The 21,848-nt window shown below is 35.6% G+C and overlaps 1 protein-coding gene across 1 annotated transcript in view; it reads left to right on the forward strand.

Moving 5' to 3' along the window:
* LOC128242850 (uncharacterized) overlaps positions 1–21,848 on the forward strand; it is a 71,722-nt gene that overhangs the window by 37,072 nt on the left and 12,802 nt on the right. Inside the window, exon 2 of the mRNA XM_052960228.1 lies at positions 5,388–6,991. Within this exon, the coding sequence (XP_052816188.1) occupies positions 5,388–6,991 (1,604 nt within the window). The remainder of the gene's footprint in view (positions 1–5,387; positions 6,992–21,848) is intronic.

Below are 21,848 nucleotides of genomic sequence, written 5' to 3' on the forward strand. Positions count from 1 at the left end.
ACATCCCCTCTCAATCCCTGGTGTACCGGGTGGGGGAGGGGGGGGCGTGGTTACAATTGTCTGACTGGTACATTAACAACTAGAAAAGCTATGTTTAAATGTAATCTTGGAACCTTAAAATGCATATTTCCCACAAGCTTCAAATGGGCCAGCCGCCCTTTGCCTACTAACAGAGTACAAAAGGGCCTGTCCCCCATCGACCCACAGAATAGCATGTATGAATAATGTAACCAGCATCCAAACTAACCCTTATATCTTATCTTACATTTAGCACAACCTGATTTAATTTCATTTATTATTTTAATATTAATCCAGTCCACTGGGTGACTGGCTCTGCTTGGGTTTCAGGACTCCTTCTAGCTTAGACATTCTCTCTTCTAGATTGCAGTATTAATGTGCCTCAGAGATCTATAGTCATCTTCTAACCTGTTAAGTCTCTCGCTTAAAAAAGGAAATACAAAATCACTTAACTGTTACGTTACAAAATAAATAATTTGTTTTTTCTTTGAGTTACAGTTCTTGAAGAAGATTGAATAACTTTTTAGTTCTAGAACTGATGTTCTAGAACATGAAAGGCTCTTGAACAAGATTGAAGAACTTTGAGTTCTTGAACCCGAGTTCTAGAACCATTTGTGTACTAGAACGCCAGTTCAAGAACTAAAAACAGTAGTTCTAGAACAGTTCTTAAGGTTCTAGAACAGTTCTTGAACGTTCAAGAACTTGATGCTAGTTCTAGAACTTTTCTCGCAGGGGCGGGAGTCAGTATTGAACTTGGAAGTTGGAAGACCAAGAAAAGAAGTGTCAGATGTTAAGTAGAAGCTGGCATTTTCCACCATGGATTTACAACTTGATAGAAAAGAGCTTAACAGTTACATGAAAAGAAAAAAGAACGGTAAAACAAGTTAAGGACAAAGGCTAAAGCTTACAAGAAATATAGACTGATATTCTCCAAGTTTCAAGAAGCAATAGTTGTTGAGTGTAATGTTTCTGGATTTTTTTTTATTATGCATACCATCATTACAGAATGATATGATGGCACTTTTGTTTGTTTAATTCAAAACTTAAATTAACGATGAATAAATACTTTTTCACGTAATTCCAATAAAATTTATTCGCTTTCAGAATACAAAGCGAAGACAATAATATGTATTGTTTTTACACTATTTAAACAAATATGATTGATTTTTAAGGAAGATCATCATAACTGATGCACATACTTTTAATGAAGAAAATGTTATAGTGCAGTTTCTTACATATGATTTTTTTGTCAGGAGTGCAACGTTTCTCGCAATTTAGATATGTAAATAAATTGTGGCATCAAAAATTTAAACAGTGATTAACTCTTTTGAAACTTTCAGAAAGTTCAAGATTGTCTTTCAAATAAACATTTTGGATATTAATGTTTTAATCTGGCTATAAACTTTTGTGTGCACACATTGCGAAAAAACACAATATTGTAATAAAAAACATATTTCTAGTTCAAAATTGGACATATAGTTGTTTTGAAGGTGTTAAATTGTGTAAAACTTCTTTGCCATTGAAACTCAAAACCGTCTATGTTTACTTTGTTGAGTAGTTTTCAAAATTTTGATATGTTAGCTGATCTAGTAATTCATATGTTTCTCCTTTATCAAGTTCATTAAAAGTTCCACTTACAATTTATATTGGTTGTTTTCACTGAACCATTTGCATTTTTGTAAACTTTGATAATTGTACATCATATGGTATGTTAAATGAAGTGATGTAAACACTTTACAAAATGAGTATATTTTTTGCCTCTGGTACCATTTTTTTTGAAACAGCCCATATGATATAAGTGACATGGCATACAATGTAGTTAATAATATAAATAATACATGTTCAAAAAGTACATTACTTAATATACAGATTATATAGTTTTATGATTATATACAAATGATTGGTTATAATGATTGAACCAATCTTTCAAATTTTGCTTTCAATATGTACACGCATGCATACTACATATTATATAGTTGTATGATTATTTACAATGATTGGTTATAATGATTGAACCAATCTTTCAAATTTTGCTTTCAATATGTACACGCATGCATACTGTATATTTACCCGTCATATAACTAAGAGCTTATCGAAAACGAAAACTAAGCATTTAGTGGCAGGTTTAAGATGTGTATGTTAGGGTACTTATGCAACAAAATGCAAGCAATATTTTATCACACTTACACACTATTATTTTTATTGTACAGACTGATTTTATATTTTCACTTTGTAAATAAACCGTTTAGCATATACATTCGATAAAGTTTTTTTGTTAAGGCCTCTAGAAATTCTAATTAAAGCGCTTAAAGCGTTGAAAGGCTTTCGGCCTGCTATGTTTTGTGAGTATAGTCATGTAATTGTAAAACAAATTATCATAAACGTATAAAGATAGTATATACATGCTCATGAATTCCTTTGAAAATACTTATAGATTTGTTTAACGATACTCAATTAAATCAAAACCATGGAGTAACAGTCACTTGACATACTCATTTAGATGTGGAATACCCAAATAATTACTGAAGAATGGAGTAATACTCAATTGCATATCAAACCTTATCTTGAACTTGGTTTCATAGACAATGCAATGCTTCGAGTACAACATTTAGGCTTTTCTCAATGTGAGCTATTGTGATCGCCCTGTGTCCGTCGTCTGTCATAGTCGTCGGTCTTCGTCGTCGTCCGTCGTCAACAATTTGACTGTTAACACTCTAGAGGTCACAATTGGGGTATAATCTTAATGAAACATGGTCAGAATTTTACCCTCAATAAAATCTTGGAAGAGTTCGATATTGGGTCAGCTGGGATTAAAAACTAAGTCACCAGGTCAAATTAAAGAAAAAGCTTGTTAACACTATAGAGGTCACATTTATGACTGTATCTTCAGGAAACTTGGCCAGAATGTTAATATTAATAATCTCTAGGTCAAGTTCGAACCTGGGTCAAGTGCGTTCAAAAACTAGGTCACCAGGTCAAATTTAAAGGAAATTCTTGTTAACACTCTAGAGGTGAGAGAGGCTCAAGTGAATGAAATCTACCATCGGCAGATTGACAAAACATTTTTAACATTTGAAAATTAATGCATGCACAGGCGTAAAAGTCTGCAAGCCTAGTGGCCTCACAGCCTAAAAATCAAGAGGAGCCTACGCATCATGCCTCCTGGTAGGCGTATTTATATTGTGATTAAAGTGATATAAACTTACCATGTCAAAATATCTTTTGAACACACCAATTTACTCAAGGAATCCGCCATTTTAAGCTCTACTGGCTAAAGGCCAGAAGTGCTTATGCGATGGTAATGTGTACGTCGTATGTGCGTCCCTGCGTCAGTGCATGTGTCAGTGTGTCTGTAAACAATTGCTTGTGAACACAATACAGTCTTCAGTTTTGATTGTATCTCGATGAAACTTGTACAGTATTTAGATATCCATCAGAGCTCGGTTCCTTTTGAAAACCAGCCAGATCCGCCCATGCATGCCTAGATAATGGGCCTTGAAAGTATACAAAAAGTGCTATTTTTAGCTAAATCTATTTTTAGCCAAGTCTACATGAGCGAAGTCTATTTTTAGCCAAGTTTACATGTAAAGTCAAGTCTAGGATTATTCGGAGACAACTTACTATTTGGTTGTGCAGTTGGTTTTGTGTACTACTCTCCCTTGTTCTTGTTGAAAGGCCAAAGGCCATTTTTAGCTCTATTGGCCCAAGTGTCTGTAGTTCTCGCATTCATCTAAATACAATTGCTTGTGAATGTTTGTTGAAATTATGCCCCTGGGGTCATTACTGGCTATCCCCCGGGGTTCACAGGTTTGGTATACTTATTTGAAAATCTTTTCAACTGTAAAAGGATAAAATCAGACCATCGTTCAGCACTTGCAGGCGGTGCTCTTGTTCCATAGTATGATTATTTTACTGTTCAACACCAATAACTATAAAAACATTCTGTAGGTAAAATATTAGCTATTATGAAAATAACCTTAGGTTAAGTACCACTAATGTTATTTTGTACTGGAGTAAGACGGAAGGGAAAAAAAATACTAAAAATACTTACAAATTTGAAATTCATTTTTAGCTCGACTATTCGAAGGAGAGCTATAATTACTACTCATCCTAGCATCAGCACACATAGGTTAATATCTCAGCAACTACTTGATGTATTGCATTGAGACTTTATACAAGGGTACTCAACTATCCAACCTACTTAATTAACCAAGTTATATAACTCTAGTTTGAATATAATGCAAAATAATTGCCCTTTATTATTCGACTTAAAAATTCTGGTTTTTGCCTGTTACCACATTTAAGTCAATATCTCAGCAAAAACATCATGTATTGCATTGAAACTTTAGATAAGTATTCCCAACTATCTAACCTACTAAACTAATGATGTTAGATAACTCTTTTTTGAATATAATGAAAATTATGGGCCTTTATTAATTGACTTAGAAATTCTGGTTAAGGTTTTGCATTTAAGCACATATAGGTTAATATCTCACCAACTACTTGATTTTTTGAATTGAGACTTAATACAATGGTACTCAACGATCAAGCGTACCATCAAGTCTGTATTTCATTAAAGGCTGAATGTTTTTTAATTTTACACAAATCTTGGCAGGCATCATTATAATCTCATTTTACAGTGATCCATGCATGTTTCGCCGAATTTTTTTCAATCTTTACATTAAAAAGCGGCGAAATAGTCAAGTGCGCTGTCTCTGTGGTTTTACAATATAAAGGTTTGCGCTCCTTTATAACAAAAAATAATAAAATCTAGCCTAATTATTGAATATGCGCTTTTTCAACTGAAAAAGAAACAACAATAATGAGCATTGGCATCCACTTGCGTTGGCTTTGTTTTAGTCATTGAGTTAACAGCAAATATTTATTTCACTTAAATAGATATCATTATGAATACTTTTATAGGAAGTAAAATATAAACAATAATAATTTTGGAACCCATCATTAACCAACATCAGGCCACTTGTACACATTTCATTTCTGAAGTACAAGGAAATTAGTTGTTAATTTGTTCTTACTCATATTTGTCGGTTTGACTAATATGGTAGTTGTACATTTCGCTGAAGCAATGCATAGTTTTGATTCGCTATACAACTATCTATAAAAATTTTACTTTCACTTAAACCTAAATACATACCAATTACAAATACAAATGGCAAAAAATATTTTATATATTCTAAATATGGTGTTGAAATGTTTTTTTGATGTTTCTGTGAAAAGCAATTTATTTCTCAGAAACACTTTACAAGAACAAGCTCTGCACAGTTCAGGCTCAGTTCTATTCCAATCCATCTCTCAAACAGTAAAGGGAGAATATAATATTTTGTTATTTTTTGCTCATCTATTTTCAGAAGAAGAGTCCCAGTCGCTGCTGTGTTCCGAAATCTTTATTTCCCCGACCCTGACGAGCGATGATTGTGGCCCTACCCCCGCGGCAGCATCCATCACATGGCAACCTAGCAACCTTGCTCATAAACCCTCCTCTGCTATAGCCCTCACACAGGAAAACCTTCACCAGCATAACATTAACTGTAATGGTACTGTGACTGAGGCGACATCACAATCTGGGGTTAAGCCTGAATCTGGATATCTACTAAAAGCAGCATCACTGGGAGATAACAATCACAAATCTGAGCATGAGGAAAGGGATATTAATTCAAATTTTAATTCTAAATGCTTTATCAACAACCGTTTGAAATTTCGCGGAAATGATGTTGACAGTGGTTGGCGGATGTCGGGTTCTAATGGGTATGACAGGAATAGAATGACTGGAAGCTCTACTGGGAGTGGCAATTCAAATTTAAGTCATATAACAGATGGTTCAGGTGCCCAGGGGCACACACAGCCCCTTATAGCAAGCAGTGAGGGCATGTTATTAGGGCGTGTGGGAGGGGCTGGTGGTGCAGGTTTGAACGATCATCTCAACACTCGCAGTATTGTGGCAGGAACCGCTGGGGCAGGTCCCCCGACACAGATCACTAACGTGTTTCGCTCTCCACATTCCGTCACAGACCCACAGCGCTACGGACAGGCGTATACAACTGCTGCAGCTGGTTCCTCAGCAGTTGGATCATTTTCTCCACTGTATTCAGCCACCCATGGCTCAAATCTGGGCCCATTCAGTGCTTTCTATGGTCAATATCCAGCTAGCTATAGCTCAAGCTCAGTGCACGGAAATCTGGACCCACAACTCGGTACATATTCAGCAGTTTTACAAAGTATAGGGAATGCTGCACAGTCCCAGGTGCCGCGTTCACCATATTCCCAAGGTGCAGGCATAATTGGTCAGTTTTCATTGCCGTCGACAGCACCAGTCGCAAAGGGCTACTCGAGTGGTATTTCATTGTCCACACATGAAGGGGAGGAGATGCGCTACAAAAGGGAACAAGTGACGGACATACATAGACGTTATAGCACAAGTGTTATAACAGATGACAAATCCCATCAGTTCTCTGTGCCACCTATTTTTGCTGAGCCCTCACGGGCATCTGTGTCCTCACTAAGAGAATCACCCATCAATAAGCGGGAGCTTTCTTCTTCAGGTGACTTTTATAAGACTCCCATTGGGAGAGGTAGCCTCAAACACAGAATATTACGCCCATCAGAATCTTCTAGTTCCTATCCATCTGAAAACTCACATTGTGCTTTCAAAACAGACGAACCCTTACCAAAAAGGACTAAAACTATCGACCAATCAGAAATAGAAAAAGAACCTGATCAGCAAATGTCTGAATCAGGACTTAAATACCCGAACCATTTTATGAAAGGTTCGATAATTCAGCTAGGGAATGGTGAGCTGAAGAGAGTTGAAGATCTGGAGACAGATGATTTCATACATAGTGCGGACATAAGCAGTGATCTCAGGATAGACTCGAGCACCGTCGTGCAGATTAGTGAGAATGAGGCTCAGGGTACATGTATACTTGGCTTCGTGGTTGGAGAACACAAAGTGCAGGTTATTATTATGCTTTCTTACAATTCCCTTTTACAGTGATGGAAATTTGCACTAGTGGCAAGCCCAAAATCAAGCTAAGGCTTGTAAATGAATCTGGTGTTTTTTAGCTCTACTGGCCAAAGGCCAGAAGAGCTTATGCGATGGTAATGTGTACGTAGTATGTGCATCCGTGCGTTCGTGCGTTTGTAAACAATTGCTTGTGAACACGATACAGTCTTCAGTTTTGATTGTATCTCGATGAAACTTGTACAGTATCTAGATATCCATTAGAGCTCGGTTCCTTTCGAAAACCAGCCAGATCCGCCCATAAATGCCTAGATTATGGGCCATGAAAGTTTTAAAGAAATGCTTTCTATTTTTAGCCAGGTTTGCATGAGCGAATTCTATTTTTAGCCAAGTTTACATGTACATGTAAATTCAAGTCTAGAGTTAAGGGAGACAATTTGCAAGTCTAGGATTTTGGGAGACAATTTGCTTTTTGCTTCTGCAGTTGATTTTGTGAATTACTTTGCCTTGTTCTTGTTGAAAGCCCAAAGGCCATTTTTTAGCTTTAAGTTCTGTAGTTTGCGCATTCATCTTACTAAAATTGGTTGTGAATGTTTAAGTTATGCACCTGGTGTCATTTCTGGCCACACCCAGGATTCACAGGTTTGGTAAACATAAATCTGGAAAGGTTCGAAAATCTTTTTGTGTGTTCGTGCATCCATCTCAGCACAATTGATTGTGAATGTTTGTTCAAATTGATCAATGTTGTCCTAGGATGCCCTTGACTTTGACCTTTTGACCAACTTTTTTTAACTTTTAAAACTACAGAATATTTTTACTATGAGTACAGTTTTGAAAGCATTTTTTTTTGTCAGATGACTTTTACTTGGCACATATTAAAATAGTTCAGCAACTAATCTGCTTACAATACTTTCTGGGCTCAGATGTTGAACCTGCTACGTTTTCAGGTAACCCAAACACAAAACATAAAGTATATGTCTGTTGCCTTTTACCCATACATACATGCTCTGGATTGATATGACCACAAAAGCCATGCCAGTAGAGCATAGGCCCTTTTGGGCCTCTTGTTTAATATACTTATAATTATGTTCAGGCTTGTAGTCTATAATCTTATTATCATATGTATGTATAGTATTCAAGTGTTTTCTTGAAACTCTTAAATTTAATGAATTTCCTTTGAATGACGTGCAATTACTTCAAGCTTTCCTGTAAGTACCTCCTTTCCTTTTCTGTAAATGATGATATCACCACGTGGGTTCAATTAATAATTTAAGTTTATGAAGTCCTGTGTTTCAGGGAAGTTTGTTATTATTTGAAAAAGTTTCCCTTGGCTTCATTTATGTTGTGTGTTTTTTCTATAGAGTTATATAGATATACAAGTTCTAAGTCTCATTAATTCATTTCTAATTTTAGCATTTTGATATTGAAGCTTTTTTTCAATAAACCTTCAAGTCAGCATTAATAGGTGTGAAAGGCATTTGTTCAATATCAACAAAATTATGATGACAAGGCAAAATATTGTTATGTGACTTCTTTGAAATTTATAAATACTTCAACAAGCGTTTTTATGGGACTTTTAATGACAAAACTGAATATTTGTTAACTCAGTCATACAGGTTAAAGAATGTTTTACAAATGTAGAGTCCATATTGGGTTTACACTCTTGTAAATATCAGTAAACTTAATGAAATATATTCATTCACAATTATACCACACCTTGTATAGGAATAGTAATCAAAGCGCTGATAGCGCTGCATGAACAGGGTTTTATCGTGTTTTCACCATTATGATTCACGATCCTGTGTGTATTAATAAGGTGCTGATATGTTGCACAGTGAATCTAAGAGTCCCCGTGTAAAACAACCACATGGGCCGCCCAAGGTTTATTCAAGCATGATGGTAAATGAAAAATTAATATTTTAATGACAATAAAATTAATGTGTAAGAAGGCAAACAAGGATGGAGAATGTAACCAATCCAAGCAGAACTCCATCATATGGTGTTACATATGAGTATATTTATATATATATATATATATACCAATCAAACTTTACTCATTAGAAAGAGTTTGCATATGTTTGCCTTGTTATTCACAAAACAACTTTGAAAATACAACAGATTAAAGAGAAATAGGTTCTTAATTAAAATGATGAAAATTTAAATAATTGATTTCAAACAATTATAGATGAAACACCTAAAAAAGTTATTAAATCCTCGATATTTTCTCATATTTACACCAAACCAGCAAAAATAGAAATCGATTCATTTCAATAAAATTCCATTTTCAAAAATAAATGCACAAACATCCGTCTATACGTACACTATAAGAGGTATATAAATATAAAATAAAGTTAGCATAAAATCTTTAATTTCACATTTTTTTTTTCCTTCATAGTCTATATGGTCAGAAACTCTCTTCTATTTCTATATATTCAGGTAACTTGTCAGCACTTTAGTACGTGCCTGTCATGCGTGCGTTTGTTATTCCCACGTGGGCTATTGCGTGATGTTTTTAGCAGGGAAACTTTGCGATCATTGAGATCAATGAAAGCATTGTTGCTTTCTAGGTCATTCCAGGTTTTAAGATGAGAATACATTTGCAATTTCTAAGCGAGGGTGGGTATATATGTCCAGGTTACCATATGTAGCAGTTTGATTGTTCAAACAACAAACACAGTGTTTTTCAATATCTCAATATTCAACATTATCGAATGTAGATATAATATCGAAGCGACCTGAAAATATAGATATAACAATCATAAGATAATGAATAATAACATGTTTATAAGTTAACATCGTAAACAGTCTAATATCTTATATGATTTAATCGTGTGCAGTGGCAGATTAAATTAAATGGCTCAAGCATATAAAACACACATATAATACAAGCGATTACAACAACAACAACACAGTACATCATAAAACAAAACATTGACATGGAACTTACTGATTTATGGAATCAAACACTTCTACTCTCTCATACTCCCATGTTGACTTCTGTTATCCATGCATGTTATCATTTGTATATATATTAGTATATGGAAAGAGGCTAAAAGAATATCACGGAACTGCCATTCTCGTTTTAAATACAAAATCTGCTGATGTCGTGAAAATACATGACCAGGGTTTCCGCCAGCCCTTCATGGCTTGTCGGGCCCGACGTGCCTTCCGCTGGCAATTAAGGCTAATTACCGACACGCGTTAATTATGCCGACATGCTTTAATCCACGTAGCGACAATCCTTATCAAAACAATCATCAGTTTTGACAGTTTAGTTGCGGTTGCAACGGTTGACTTGACAGCCAGAAGGCGTGTCAGGACTATTAGGGCATTTGTATCAGCCATTCAGGATCGACGACAGCATGAAGGCGTGTCGGTGAGGTTCAACAGTGCAATTAACCAAACTCCTCCTATTTTATTAAAATGGGAATGTGTGAAAAACATCACTGTCGTAATTGCGACCTCCATCCCTATAATCATCTATGAACGCAAAGTAAACAATAAGTGTTAATTGATTTCGGAAACATAAATCATGTGTTGTTATATTTTGTTTCTTAATCCCGAGTCCGTTTGTTAACCAAATATTAAATTGTAATTGAGAACCGTGTTAAGATATCTGTGTTATTATAAACAAGGGTTATGCTATGTCGTCGTATTTAATTGAGTCTGTTTCCCGTCTTTAGTTTAGTGTAAAGTTATATTTTGTGTTGCTTATTATTAAACTTCGATAATTTTATCATTCTTTTAATTTATTTAGAAAAAGATAAATAAATCTGAAAATACTGAAATTACATTCCCTTTAAGTTATTATTTAGCCGTCCCGGCTTTAAAAATATAAGCTGTTGCAACTTTAAATACGAATACACCCACTGCAGTCGCTTTGCTCCGGGGCTCTTTTGTGTTCCAGCATGCAGCGTGCTTTACACGTTTTGCTGTGACGTCAACGGTGTCAATATAAATAATACCCTCACTAAACGAAACAAGAGTCGATCAATATCATCGATATTGTATAGTCAGAAAACTTGAGAAATACCAATAATTAATGAGGAGAAACCAAAATATTTTTAATGTTAATCAGACTTGAGTTGGTAATTGTAAGTCATAGGAACATAACTGTAAACTTGTTTAAAATGCAGGAAATTGCACCATTTTGGATACAAAAATAAAAAAAAAATTGACTGTATGTTCGTGAAACACCCCTCCCAAACCCTCCCCTTCCGACATGCCTTATGAAATTCCTGGCGGAAACCCTGATGACAAAACTAAATAAATGCAGCTGAATGAAATAATGATCATTCCTATCCATTGCTAGCCCAAGACAAACACAAAAGACTACAAACGCAAATCAATACTAACTATCAGATTCCAAGTAAAACAATCAAGTTTTCTAAAACGACATCTCTCAAGCTTGAGATTTCCCGCTTCTTCTTTACAAAGGCAAGGGAGACAAATCTGATTAACTTACTGCATTATCTCATTACAGGATTATCTCTCTTCGACTGTAAATTCACTTGGCTTCATCATTGTGTCACGTGATTGAATGATGCGCTTTGACTGGATAGTAATTCTTTGTTTACGTTTCGATGTTCATTCATATTTTGGCGCAGGGATACTACTTTAATGTTATCTTTATCTAGTTCAACAGATTAAATAATTTAAATAGATATTGCGTTATGATTGCTTCTTGCTTTGTCAAATCTACCTTGGTTATTGGAAACATAGCTTGCAATTTAAATAGTCCGCACTTTCTCAAACTATATTTTTGGTGGTAAATCGGCAGGCGACATTTGTTACTATTAATAGGAATTTTATGTTGTGAGTGTCGAATTTGTGGCTACACTTAACAGGGTTGAAAACAACCCTGTTCAAAAACTGCTCTGTGAACAAGTCTGGGACTTCAATGTCTTAATTTTTTGAAAAAAAGAAACCTTGATCTTTTTTGCCTTTGAAAGTTTTAACCGGTAAAAGCCAAACCTTGACACATTCTTTAAAATGAATGAGCCAAACACTCTCACTCTTAAAATTATACTTAAAGATGAACAAGCCAGAATTCTTACACTAATTCTTAACAAGCCCTGCTTTAGAAATTTCAGAGTTTGCACTAGTGGATTTGGAGAGAAAAAAACAATACAAATGAGCCATTTCAGGACCCCCCCCACACACACACACACACACTTACAACCACTCTGTTTTTAAGTTGGATATAGTCCATTCAACCTTGACTCTAACCTCCAACACTCTCTCCACACAAACTGAACCTCACTTCCTCCCTCCCTTCCTCTCTCCCTTCCACTCTCTCTGTACAAACTGAACCTCACTTCCTCCCTCCCTTCCTCTCTCCCTTCCACTCTCTCCACACAAACTGAACCTCACTTCCTCCCTCCCTTCCTCTCTCCCTTCCACTCTCTCTATACAAACTGAACCTCACTCCCTCCCTCCCTTCCTCTCTCCCTTCCCACTCTCTCTGTACAAACTGAACCTCACTCCCTCCCTCCCTTCCTCTCTCCCTTCCCACTCTCTCTATACAAACTGAACCTCACTCCCTCCCTCCCTTCCTCTCTCCCTTCCACTCTCTCTATACAAACTGAACCTCACTTCCTCCCTCCCTTCCTCTCTCCCTTCCACTCTCTCTGTACAAACTGAACCTCACTTCCTCCCTCCCTTCCTTCCCACTCTCTCTATACAAACTGAACCTCACTCCCTCCCTCCCTTCCTCTCTCCCTTCCACTCTCTCTGTACAAACTGAACCTCACTCCCTCCCTCCCTTCCTCTCTCCCTTCCCACTCTCTCTATACAAACTGAACCTCACTCCCTCCCTCCCTTCCTCTCTCCCTTCCACTCTCTCTATACAAACTGAACCTCACTTCCTCCCTCCCTTCCTCTCTCCCTTCCACTCTCTCCACACAAACTGAACCTCACTTCCTCCCTCCCTTCCTCTCTCCCTTCCCACTCTCTCTATACAAACTGAACCTCACTCCCTCCCTCCCTTCCTCTCTCCCTTCCACTCTCTCTGTACAAACTGAACCTCACTCCCTCCCTCCCTTCCTCTCTCCCTTCCCACTCTCTCTGTACAAACTGAACCTCACTTCCTCCCTCCCTTCCTCTCTCCCTTCCACTCTCTCCACACAAACTGAACCTCACTTCCTCCCTCCCTTCCTCTCTCCCTTCCACTCTCTCTGTACAAACTGAACCTCACTCCCTCCCTCCCTTCCTCTCTCCCTCCCTTCCTCTCTCCCTTCCCACTCTCTCTGTACAAACTGAACCTCACTTTCTCACTACCTCCCTTCCTCTCTCTCTGTACAAACCTCACTTCCTCTCTCCCTCCCTTCCTCTCTCCCTTCCACTCACTCTGTACAAACTGAACCTCACTTCCTCCCTACCTTCCTTCCTCTCTTCCTTCCACTCTCTCTGTACAAACCTCAATTCCTCCCTCCCTTCCTCTATCCCTTCCACTCTCTACTGAACATCCCTCTCACTCTCTGCCCAAACTGAAACGAAACTGTTTTATTTTCATCTGATCATACATGCCATATTTCTGAGGGGATTTCGGTCTGAATTCCAGGGGATTGTGATAAAAGACCAGGGTTTTTTTACACAGAGAAATTTAGCCCAATATTGACATTTATAATAACAGATAATGAGTATATACTTACATTTAATTATTGCTCTTATATACATACAAGATAAGAATAAATAACATGTTATAAATTATCATTATCATGTCAATTTATCAGCATTATATAAAGAAAAACAAGACATTGTGAATTTACAGCACTAGAATGTTTAAACTTTAGTAAGCAAATTCGCTTTTAAAAGTTAATTCTTATAGCACTGAGAAAGATAATTAAATATTTCCACAATTAATTTTATCATTTATGTCATAATTCCAGTAATATGCTCTAATTACAACAATTTTAAAGCTGTAGGCCGCTAGACTTCTATACCTGTAAATCGAAATCTACCATCAGCAGATCCACATTACATTTTAAACATTTGACAATGCGCATATGGGCATATCAACCCCAGCACTGTTAGAACTGCTGTGGTCAAAGACCTAATTTACATTAAGACCTAATTTACATTACCAATCTGCTCTAATTAGGTAGTTAATAAGCTGTGTTATTTATGCAATTAAAAGCATAGAAAACGCATTTTTTTTAATATTGACAAGTCACAAAAAGCAATATAAAAAGAAGAATAAGCAAATAGTTTTAAAATGAAAGTGTACTGAATTATAACAAATACATGTATATATCTGTGTTTACGTTTGGGCCTCGGCGGGAAATTATAGAGGTCACATTTATGACTGTATCTTCAGGAAACTTGGTCAGAATGTTAATATTAATACTCTCTAGGTCAAGTTCGATTCTGGGTCGTGTGCGGTCAAAAACTAGGTCACCAGGTCAAATTGAAGGAAAATCTTGTTAACACGCTAGAGGTCTCATTTATGACTGTATCTTCATGAAAGTTGGTCAGAATGTTTATATTAATAATCTTTAAGTCAAGTTTAAATCTTGGTCATGTGCGGTCAAAAACTAGGTCACCAGGTCAAATCATTGGAAAAGCTTTTTAGCACTCTAGAGGTCACATTTATGACTGTATATTCATGAAACTTAGTCAGAATGTTTATATTAATTAGCTCTAGGCCAAGTTTGTATCTGGGTCATGTGCGGTCAAAAACTAAGTCACCAGGTCAAATTAAAGGAAAAGCTTGTTAACACTCCAAAGGTCACATTTACAAAGGTTTCTTCGTGAAAGTTGGTCAGAATGTTTACATTAATTATCTCTAAGTCAAGTTTAAAACTGGGTCATGTGCGGTCAAAAACTAGGTCATAAGGTCAAATCATAGGAAAAGCTTGTTAGCACTCGTAGAGGTCACATTTATGACTGTATCATCGGTATCATCAGGAATCTTGGTCAGAATGTTTATATTGATTACCTCTAGGCCAAGTTTGAATCTGGGTCATGTGCGGTCAAAAACTAGGTCACTAGGTCAAATTTAAGAAAAAAGCTTGTTAACACTCTAGTGGTCACATTTATAACTATATCTTAATGACAGTTGGTCAGAATGTTAATATAAGTAATCTCTAAGCCAAGTTAAAATCTGGGTCATGTGCGGTAAAAATATAGGTCATTCGGTCAAATCATAGGAAAAGCTTGTTAGCACTAGAGGTGACATTTATGACTGTATGTTCATGAAACTTAGTCAGAATGTTTATATTGATTAGCTCTAGGCCAAGTTTGAATCACCAGGTCAAATAATAGGAAAAGTATTTTAACACTCCAGAGGCCACATTTATGACCATATGTTCATGAAACTTGATCAAAATGTTATTGTTGATGATCTTTATTGGATCAGGTGAGCGATTCAGGGCCTTCAGGGCCCTCTTGTTTTTATTAAGATTGTTCGTATGTACTATCGCAAAATAAAAGGTTATGAGCCTGTGTGGGATCAAACCATTTTTTTTGTAAGTACATACAACCTTTAATAAATACTAAATGCATATTATACACTTTAAAGCTGCACTCTCACAGATTGAACGTTTTGACAACTTTTTTATTTTTGTCTTGGAACGAGACAATTTTTGCGAATATCCATGGATACCAGTTATATAAGACTGCTGACAAAAAATCAGATCACAGAATTTTATATTTAAGTTAAAAAATTGATGTTTTATGCATTTTTCTTAAACTGTTAATAACGGTTTAAGCCATAAATCATTAATTTTCGAACTGAAATATGAAAATCTGCGATCTAATCTTTTGTCAGCAATCTTGTATCATTGGTTTGCAGATATTTATGCAAAAATTTACTCTTTCCAAGACAAAAAATAAAAAAGTTGTTTAAATGGCCAATCTGTGAGAGTGCAGCTTTAACAATTCAAATCAAAGCACTTCAAGTATTGACAGACTTTCGGCCTGCTACAATTTGTGAGTAATAGTCATGTAATGCCAAATGGAAAGGAAAGTGTGTGAAGATTACTCAGTTTGTCTCAGTAATTTCAGCCCAGAGTCTTGAGCATGTTGCATATGCATATTTATAAACCACTGATATAAATCTGTCATTTTGTCCAAGAGTGACATAGATTAAGGGCAATATTAAGATCAATACATGCAGGGAATAAATTAAGTATGTGGGTGATTAGATCCAGAGGAATTTTGCACAGGATCCTGTCATTGTAGAAAGAAACCTTAAATATGAACTTTATTAAGATAACCCTTGACCCCATAATTGTGCGATGATGCTCTGATATCTATTTCCACATAATTACTCCAAGTGGCCCCTTTACCCATTACTGAATGATTGCACCAAAATGCGCCTCGATCAATTCCCGCATGATTGAGCCAAAATGCACCGTTACGTTGTTAAGGGTCATTTATTTACATATCTGTTGCTTATATTTTCAGAACAAATCCATCTTATGAATTGTAAACATCGATAAATATATATTTTTAAAAATTAAAGATTTTCAGAAAAGGCGACTTGAAAGTGACTGGGGTCAAAATATTCGTTCACAATTCACCACGCATGTTTGAGGGCGTTTTTGCCTCGTTTTTCCATGGAAAATTCCCAAATACATCATTAGCTATTTTAAACTACCAATAATAAGTATCATATAAATACATACATGTGAACTCTACCAGCAGTAGGTAAAATATACCACTTTTGAGACCCTTCTAACGCCATTCCGCTTTCCCGTCGAAATCAACCGTTATTGAAAGCCCTTAAAAAAAATAGTATTTGTATCAAATTGGCCTTAAATTTTCTATTATAAACCTCAAAATTCTATCCACCATGCTAAAATACCATATTAATCTGTCACTTTAAGGAACATGGTGCAATAAACAACTTGTCAAATCACTTCACACTTGAGATCATTGCTAAATTACCAGTACGGTACAAAAGACCACTAATCAGCATTCTTTGTTAATTGGCATCCTACTAATCAGCATTTTTGTAAATATCAAAGACATTATAAAACTGTCAAAACATCAAAGAAAACAACATTTCCAAGGTGTTATTAATTATCTAGTGTATAAAATTTTACGACAATTTGGCGGGAAATTTGACATACAGTTCTGCAGTCGTCTGCACTAATACACTCCGACCTGTTTTGGTTGATTTGATTTTTTTAGCAGCTCTTCTGAATAAAATCTTGTTTTTACAAGTCAGAGGTATTATTCCTTCTGTTTCTCAATCAAAAACACTGACACTTGACAAGTCTCAACCACAACATATTTTTTGCGTATTTTCCGAAAATCTAAACATAGTAACAAATATCATGTTTTTGTTTACATGGTTTCCATCATTGTTTTTGACTGAAAATTAAAGGAATTAGAAATTCTACCGCTTTTGAGGCCTAAATCTACCTCTCTATCATTGTTAAAGGTTCCCATGTCTTTAAATATATTTTAGTGATCACTTGCGAATGACATCACAGGTCATGGTTCAGAACCGTGTCAAAAACCGGTGCCAGAAGCAGCCCAGCATTTATTTATTTTAAATTTTAGAATCTAGATTTAAATCCAAATTTTAATTAACATTTTTGGACTAGGGCACTTGTGGCCTAGTTCATAGCCGCGCTATCTGCATTCTCAAGCCGCATTTGATGTAATGTATTCATACGCTGTTTTTTTGATTGGATTGCCGCTAGCAAATTTGAATAAGCAAAGTAGTACCAGAACTGATTACAATGAAAACATCCAATAAAAATAGTTCTCAATTCAAGCTAACTGTATGTTCTTTTAATGAAGCACAAGAAATGCATACGTAGCGAGTGAGTTAATCGGGTTAACTACATGAATGTTCTTGCATACGGTCAGATTATATGCAATAAGAATATGAACATATTGGAAAAGTATGCATCGAAATTTTTTCTGTATTGATAGACTGGTACTCTCTTTCTCTTTTATCCGAAAAGAAACCAGAATCAGCTAACCGCGGTGCCCATCGCGCATTCGAAATGTCCAGACAATGCGAATGTCCGTCGGACAGTCGGACATGTCCGGTATATTTCCATTTTGACCGACGAAACTTTTGTTTTGGTTGGTCACAATGTCCGGTGAAAAATTACAGTCAGCACCGTTTAATTTTCGGAAAATTGACTTTCAGTTTCTAAATAAATGTTCAGAGTTATTTTTAACTATTATATCATGATTATTCAGCGTGTTAATCTGTGTATCACTATTTGTAAACCCCGTTTCGACATGTTTCCGTAAAAGCCGATAAAACGCGTAAGGTTCCGATCTCAGCTCGTACTATCATACTTTTATTTTACGGAAATATTCGGAAATTACAAAGATCCGTACATATTTATTTTCGGCGAAGTAGTTCCCGGCAATCGTGTTAATTTAAATATGATGATTAATATACCAAGCTGACTTTCTTTCCGCTCTGTTTAACATTGCCAATAACAAGAAATCTACTTTCGTTTTTGCATAAATGTTGTGCCTGAGTTTGACTTGTAGTACAATTCGTTACATTTTATAACTGTACTGTATCTTTGATTTAAAGATGAATTGAAAGAGTAAGATCTAGCTGTTCCATGGGTAGGCGAACAGATATGAGTTTTTTTGGGGAGGCAAGGGAAGAAAAAAATTATGACATAAGATTCGAATATTCATTTTTTTTTTACATGATGTTTAGCTTTTTTTTGTAATTTATTATAGTACTGTAGGACAAATCTAACCAAAAAGATCTAAACCTGTTATAATGGGGAATTACAAAACTTATTTAAAAAAAAGAGGCTTAAAATCAAGGTTTAGGCTGATGTAACCGAAAACTGTTTGTAACATTGCGACAGGTAAAAATTTGTTGCGACAGGTAAACTTTAAGTGTTTACCTGTCGCAATGTCCTGTGAAGGAGAAAAAGTTTTCGCGTTGTCTGAATGTCTTGTGAATTCATACGTATTAAAAGCGAATAAAGCGTGCGGTCTAAGTAGAAAACAACCAGGAAAGTTGGTTTAAAAAAAGTATTGTTATCCTTTGTATACAATGTTGGTATTCCGAAGTCTTTTTTTCGACATAATTTGCATGTTTCCGTGATATTTTCTTATCGATACAAAGTTTTTTTTAACTAATCATCGCATGGCACTTAGCACTTTTTTAAATACAACATGATTTTTGGTATTAATTGTTCAAATACTATTAATGTTAACTAAAAACCATATGCCGCGTACCTGTATAACTTAATATTTTTTAGGAAAAGTAAATCAGGGTACCAAACTACTTATTGACCTCAAAATTTACTCTGATCAGAGTAGCCGAATGATTCAGACATGTATGTTATCACTACTTCAGGATGCTGATGATGTGAATTTCATAGTGTTTTATTGAGGAAATTTATTAATAAAGCCGCCATTGAATGATTACCACCATCAAACGGATTTATTTTCATCTTACCGTGGGTAGCATTTTTAATTTGACACATTAATTTTCAAACAAAACAAGTTTGTTTGAAAAAATCATGTGATTTCAATTTTGCAAAATGAAGATAAAAAAATATCAAATTTGCGTATACTTATTTTTGAAGTTTCATTCTAAATGAAGCCAAATGAATGAATATGTGCACAGCATCTGTGAATAAGATGATTGTTTACCTATGTGCATAGAAAAATCTTGGAGCCACTCTCAGTGTAAGAACATGGCATTGTGATAAACCATCGCCATTGATAAAACAATCTTGCATGCTCAATTTTGATTTCCTCTCTTATATAATCACCAGTCAATTGTTACCACGGCCCCCTCGGGGATATACCAGGGAAAAGGGCTGTGTTTTTACCTTTCAGGTGTCCTCGTAGCTAAAGAACTTCAGCGAACACATTATATATTACCTTTTTGGAAGTGTTGTAAACATCAAAAAAATAAATATCAACATTACATGTATGGAAGCCTGAACTAGTGTCCTCGCAATGCAGGGTGATTGCGGTGGTTTTGTCTTCCCTCAAAATATATCAGGAAGTTGCTCTTACCTTAGGTTCAGTCTTTCTCAAATGCTGTCAAGGTTTTTTTATGCTTAAGAATATCTAACCTCGTGATGTCAGACCAGAAATCATCTTGGCATGAGATTGGATCACTATGTATCATTATGCACCAGTCAATTGTAACCACGGCTCCCACATCCGGGGGTATACCGGGGAAAGCCGGCGAAATGGGCCATGTTTTTACCTTTCAGGTGGCCTCGCAGTGCCAGGTCTTCCCGGAAAACACAGTGTGGAAGGGGCTTAACCTAATGTCCCTTGGATGCGGGGCATTTGGTGGGGACTTTACCATCAGATTATCTCCGCAGGTCGGGGATTTTAGCTGGGGTTGGCTGGATCGAAAGTGAAAGTCCCCGCTATTCCGGAACCGGGGGCCGGGGGGCATGGTTACAATTGACTGATGCATTAGCTTGTGTATTCAGATAAAGTTAAGAATATATATTTATTTATATAAGTTAAACTCATAATAAAATGTCAGTGCACTTCATTTGACATAATTTTAAACAGATGAAAAAATGTTATTTTTAAAAAGCACAATATATCCTTCATGTGACCTTACATTATAATGAATTTATTCAGATTGATCAGTGACTTTTCTTGCACTTAAGGCCTAAAATAAAAAAATTCTTGTTTGGAGTAACGCGACCGACCCATAAAAATCGTTGCCGACTCAATTTTTTTTTTTTCATTTTGATCCGCGAATTTTTTTTTCAACGCCTTTCCGCTACTATTTTCTGTTTCTGCTCTTTTCTTCTGTTTCGGTTCTTTTCGATTTGTAGACACACTCGTAGAGCTTCGGTTTTTATCGCTGATCGCAATGAGCGTTTCGAAAACATGGCTGACTGCAAGTTTGTCGAACGTGAACCGAACGAATTTACGTTTTGTGTGACAATAAATTACTTAAATAAAAAAATTAAAAACAACTTTGTAAGAAAATTCAATGTCGACTACACATGGTACGATGTATTTAATATTTTAATGGAGAATGAAAATTCCGATATAATTGATTTTATTTGGTAAAACATAATGAAACATTTTACAATGTAAAATCAAGTGAACTACAAGTACACAAAGCCATTGTATGATTGTATGTAAACCAATTTGTTTCACATTTTCGTTTGCTTATCTTGAGTGTCATAAGTTTGTTTTGTTGAGTTCATCTCTGTGTCTTAAGTAGATTGAAATTCTTTGAAATTAAAAAAATAAAGGATCAGAAGTTAAGATGTTTGTTGTTCAAAAGTTTATTACAATGCCTTGAATAACTAGTGTTATGTAGTGAATGTACTGTACACAAGACCCAGTTGTCATTGGAGAAAAAAAAAAAAACCTACCTACCTACCCACCTTAAAAAATCTGGGTAGGGTTACTCCAAACAAGAATTTTTTTAAGGTTGGCCTAAACGTGAACAAGAAAGCTTGGGATTGAACACTAAATGAAACAAGAATGAAATTAAATGAATCACAAAATATCATCAAAATTATACACACAAATGTTCTTTGATATACCAAAAAATGAAACTTTTTAGACTTTCAAAAAATTAACATTTACTAAATACGGTTATATAAAATGATAAATACATTTGTAGGATATGATATCCTACTAGATGTAACTCAGCTTCGTTCATTTTTTTTAAAACTTTCTCTCAGTGATGAGGAATAAATTTTATTCACTGCAGTTGTGTTTTCTAAGTTTATGAAAATAAGAACAATTGAAACAATTCATTAACTACTGTTGATCAGTGCATATTGTGGGAGGTCATGGTTGATTTCAATGAACCACCAATAAGCCCTGCCAAAATTGGATACTGATTGGTCAGTCAGGTGCTTTTGGTAGGCATGATTAGCATGAATGTTAATTTTAACTATCATTT

The sequence above is a fragment of the Mya arenaria genome, chromosome 8 (genome assembly GCF_026914265.1).
Source record: "Mya arenaria isolate MELC-2E11 chromosome 8, ASM2691426v1".
Lineage (NCBI taxonomy): Eukaryota > Metazoa > Mollusca > Bivalvia > Myida > Myidae > Mya > Mya arenaria.